At 42.6% G+C, this 5,015-nt stretch overlaps 1 protein-coding gene across 1 annotated transcript; it reads right to left on the reverse strand.

Annotated features, from left to right (window-relative positions):
* Nucleotides 1-2,863: 2,863 nt before the first annotated feature.
* On the reverse strand, nt 2,864-4,961 carry LOC123151702 (GDSL esterase/lipase At5g45910). Its single transcript, XM_044571371.1, has 5 exons — nt 4,651-4,961; nt 4,348-4,569; nt 3,829-3,974; nt 3,454-3,730; nt 2,864-3,254 (listed from the first exon to the last, which is right to left on the reverse strand). Exons 1-5 carry the CDS (start codon nt 4,925-4,927, stop codon nt 3,031-3,033), a joined length of 1,146 nt encoding a protein of 381 aa, XP_044427306.1. The 5' UTR covers nt 4,928-4,961; the 3' UTR covers nt 2,864-3,030.
* Nucleotides 4,962-5,015: the final 54 nt, after the last annotated feature.

Here is a 5,015-nt window from a genome sequence, read left to right on the forward strand (position 1 = left end):
GTAGAGGGATGGCCGATGTGGCAACGACAAGGTAAAGGAGGCAGCTCAGGAAGCGCGAAACTAGCAGTGCTGATGGGAGGGGTCAGTTCTAGAGGTCGGGTTGATGGGGATGGCGGCGGTAAATTGATTAACGTGGATTTATGTTTTCCAGGCAAAGCCAAACCTGTTTTTACTGGGGCGCATGGTTATTTTACCTTTTCTCTAACCAGTGGTTCAAATTGTCCTTCTGAAAACAAAATTGAAATAGAGATGCCCAAAGGTGAATCGCCCAAAAGACCAGTATGCAATGATCAACATATGATCTAATATTACTACCACATATGACCTGCACCCTAAGAGATCCCCGTCTCTAGCTACAACCAAACCAGTACAGATCAACGGATGGGCGCAAACGTGACACATATATGTAAGTATTCGTCAACCGGTCACATACACATTATTACGAGAACCATCACTGCACGCCATCACTATCCGCCCACTGCCTCACTGCCTTCCTCGGAGCACTGTGTGCACACGTACGTGGCTATTTAGTTGTCAGGTCTCACTTTCTGTCATCGGCATGAAGCTCTTATCGCTAGTTATTGTACCCGCTCTTAGCAATCATAAGAAAAACACACTTTTTTGCAAAAATACATTATTACCCGCATACAGTTGTACTGTGAGTTATCATACCAAAAATTGTTTTCTTGTGCAGTGACCATAAAATAAATTTAATCTGACCCGTCCATTCTAAACAAGTTGATCGACCTACACAATCAATGATGGTCTCTTTCTTGGCCCGTGGATGGGGCAAGTCGTATCACAACGACTGACCAATCGAAAACACTACAAATGGTTGATGGTACCGTATATATTAAGAACGGAAAATGTTGAACACGTTTTTACTCGGTGTATAAGGAAGCACACTATAGTGTTTGATCTACCCATCTAAACAGGCTGATATCGTGTTTGATCTCGCCAAAACTCAAATACCAACTTCCGGCTGAAGAGAAAATGCATGCATGTTTGTATGGGTATGTTTTATAATTTATTTTAATTTACTTTCTGCAATCATTATTTCCCTCAATACTGTTTATAAATATTAATTGCAGCATATGTGTATGATACATATAGGTCAGCCATCCGTATCCATTGTTGATAATCCAATTATGTGCAGATGGAGTTGTTGTCTCTTGACGACGATGTTGTACCTCAAGATAGGGACAGAAACTAGACATATTAATATCGTCGATTTTTCATAAATGACAAATCAATCTAGTGATTACATGAGCATATAGCTATTGACACATTAAAATGATTTATTTGCTTTTCTGGGCCATAACTGCACAAAAAAAAATGGCCCCTCCATTTTGGACAAGCAGATGGGAGGACACAAATGTGGTGCTGTTTTTTTGGCTTTATTTGATGGATGGATATACTCACTAACCAAAATGTCGTCTGATAACCAAAATTCAAATCTGATTCCGAGATGGTATATATGCTCCTAGAAGGGTTTCTCATCTTTGATTTCTAAAGATTTCAGATTTGTGTGAATTTGTTTTTTAATTTACTGTTCACTCTGGTGCAAATGCGCACGAGCTCCGAAACGTAGCTCTCATCTGGGAGGAAAATAATATGTTTTTAATATGATACTTCATCATATTGATTTGCATAGCCAATTAAATAGTCTCACAAGCTTTAGGTTGTTCACATGTGTACAATTAATTCATCGGTGTTTTTACAAATGGTATGGTGAATAGTTATATAAGTTTGAGCCAATTTCAAATGTGCTAATGCACTTTTTAGCAAAGACATAACAAATTAACATTTTCTCCACGCACAAAAAAACTACTCTTTGGACTTCTCTACGTGATTTCATACACCATGCACGGGACTTGTAATTTTTGTGTATGTAATATAGTTTTGTTTCTGGCCGTATTGTTGCACATAATACTCTTATCTAAAAATAATATTTTAAGCTGGTTATTTGCATCATGCAGAATCATCAACTATCTATAACTAAGATAGCTACGATGCATTTGATATTTATGGAGACAAGATCAAAACCATTTGGGATATTTAGAAGGGAATCACTAGGTTTGGTTTCCAACGAAAAGAAAACAACAACGCAACTAAGAAGAGCCACGCCAGTAAATAAATTGCACTGTATCTTTATAGGTCCAAGCAAAAAAAGAAGTGTTTACCTTCAAGGATGCGTTCTGTTGCAGTAAACAACTCAACATATCAGTATGGTGCAACATCGTGGTGCATCAAGTCATGATCACTATGTGCACCATCTATATTTATCTTGGCAGCATACATAGTGCATATAGATTAACCAGAAGTGTGGAGTAGTTCATAGCGTCTTCACCGATGATGGTGTTGCAGTCGTATCAATAGCGAGGAATCAATCTTTTGTTTGTGCATGTTTATAGTTCCTTTTGCGCGAATCATATTCTCACTTTTTATTTATACTTATCTCACTTGCACGCCAATTTTGTCAGTGACTTGGTTGACCAAGCTAAGAAAAAGCCGTGAATTTTTTGTATGCACATATCGATCTTGAATGCATAATCTTTTCTGTAGCTCAGATTAGAAGTGTTATATGCTACTTGTACGTCTTCAATGGTTGTGACAAATCTGCGTCGGTGGTTCCAAGAGAAGATGCAATGGCTATGATCACTGATCAGTGAGCATAGTGCAACACATCTATACTCGCAAGTGTTCAATAGGAGTCCGTGACAACATACCGGTAAAACATCTAAACTTGCACATACTAAAAGTGTCGTGATGCCGTCCAAGTAGGTCTAAATTTTCTCGATGGTGTGCTGTTTTGTGTAGACACATCTCTACCACTAAGATATCATAATTTTAGATCCATAAACCTCCACCATCCTTTTTATTGGTTTAACAATATACAATAGATAATAATTTTATTTAGAAGTACATTTAAACCCATTTTATTACAAGTATCTTATTGAAGATTGCGGTGATATGATGGACTACCGTGTACATGATTCCATGTATCGCATTCAGACGTAGGCAGCTCATTTAAGAGCTAAGTGTTGTAGGCAGACTGCTTACTATGGTGTTGAGCCAATCTTCAGCAATGTAGTGGTAAGCTGCCTCCGTCAGGTGGACACCGTCCCAGAATAGATGAGTGGACGGATCTTCGCACGTCGTCGCGGCTTCATCACCACAAGCGACCGAGAGGTTGTAGTGGTACCTCCCACGTCCTCCACAGCAAACTCTAAGAACATCGTCTTTTTTAATCCCTGCAACCACCGCATAACTGAACTCATCAACTTCTGCAATGTTCACCACTACTACTCTATTTTCTAAACCTTACGAATCAAGATTCATGCTGAACAATGGATTCAAAAAGGTGTGCAATATGTTTGGACAAAACTCTAAGCGAGATAAATCTCAGGGCACTTCCAACAATGAAGAGCGTATACACAGAATTATACTGACCGAATTTCTCAGGCGCCTTGACCATCTCCATAACGTGGTTGAACAGGTCAGTGTGGATGATGGTCACATCGGGGTGCTCCTCCTGCAGCTTCTGGACGGCGTCTCGCAGCAGAGAGTTGTGGAGCTTCACGATCTCGTTGGGCTCCTTGAGACAGCCGGTGGTGGCGTCGTATTCCGAAGCATCGGCGTCCTCGAAGGTGACGAGGATCGGCGGCGCGCATCCGGACGGGATCATCCCAGGGACGACCAGAGTCTTCGCCCCATGCTCGATCACTCTCTGCTTGTTGCATTAGTTTACATGATGTTAACATGCATGTACGCTGACTGAAAACAGCCGGAGTGACATGAGGAGCATGATGAGTCAAGTAGTCTTGCCTCGGCACCCATGGAGATGGTCTGGATGAGATCTGGCACGAATGATCTGATTTCTTGCATGCTCTTCTTCCCAAAGGAGTAGTGGTAGTCGTTGATCCCGAACTCACCCACGAAGAAGAGTGATCTGCCAAAGAAATCCTTGCACTCTGCAGTGAAGCATTTCTCCTCTTGATTATATGTACGCACATCAAGTGTTTGGTTAATGGTGCACCACGGTTTGAACAATATATCATTACCATGTGTAGTCATCAAACTCATTATATTTAAACTTATGTTGACATATTCACCATAGTGATTTATCTTTTTCAAATCAGTTTTTTCTCTACACTTTGTTTACTGTGTATGTTCATCACGTTTGATATTCATCCATAAGATGTTGCATCCTACGCTGGCCTAGGTTAGTGACCATAATCAGTTGACTTAACCAGTACTTCTTCAAACCCGGGTGGCAGCCGTTTCATATTAATTTATATGCATTTTCAGTTCAATCCACTGTGTGAAGCTAAGTAAGTATATAACCTTGGTCCGTTTGGCACAAGGAAGGCTTGAGCTCCTCGAACCAGCCTAGCTGCACTTCGAGGCTGGTGTTGAGGGGAAACGGGCTGGCGCCGGGAGGGTCCCCGATGTGGAAGAAGCTGGAGTTGAGAGCGGTGGCGCCACCAACGGCGAAGTTTGCGCCCTGCTGGAAGCTCCCCTTGTGTGACAGGTACGGTGGCACGAGAGGCAAGCCTAGGCCTTGAGCTGAAAATCATACGTTGATCACCTTGAAATACACATATATAGGCAGGGAGGGAGGCTACTGATGATTGATAGATTAATTACCGATGAAGTCAATGATGAGGCGGCCGTTGCAGTTGCGGCCAGTGGGGAGGCCGCCAAAGGAGGTCATGCCGTAGGGAGGGCGCATCACGACGTCAAAGACGTTGTACCAGCCGAAGACGATGGGGTTGTTGCCTGTGTCCGTGAAGGAGTCGCCAAAGGCGAAGATGGATTCGAACGGTTCGCCACCACGGAGGGAGGCCGCCTCAGCCGATGGGTGCAAAATGGCGAGCGCCACCGCCATCAAGGCAGCCAACACCAACCTTCCACCACTACCCATCTTGATGCCTCAGCTCGGTGTACGTCCTTAGTGATGATGAGCTATGTATTTATAGGGGAGCCTCCACCAAGCGCGCGCATGCAGGGTC

Source organism: Triticum aestivum, chromosome 7A, assembly GCF_018294505.1.
Source record: "Triticum aestivum cultivar Chinese Spring chromosome 7A, IWGSC CS RefSeq v2.1, whole genome shotgun sequence".
Classification (NCBI taxonomy): Eukaryota; Viridiplantae; Streptophyta; class Magnoliopsida; order Poales; family Poaceae; genus Triticum; species Triticum aestivum.

Coding starts and splice junctions, on each gene's coding strand:
- LOC123151702 (XM_044571371.1), bottom strand. CDS start 4,927: ATGGGTAGTGGTGGAAGGTTGGTGTTGGCTGCCTTGATGGCGGTGGCG. Junction 4,570..4,650: donor CCTCATCATTGACTTCATCG/GTAATTAATCTA, acceptor TATGATTTTCAG/CTCAAGGCCTAGGCTTGCCT. Junction 3,975..4,347: donor CTTGTGCCAAACGGACCAAG/GTTATATACTTA, acceptor GCTTCACTGCAG/AGTGCAAGGATTTCTTTGGC.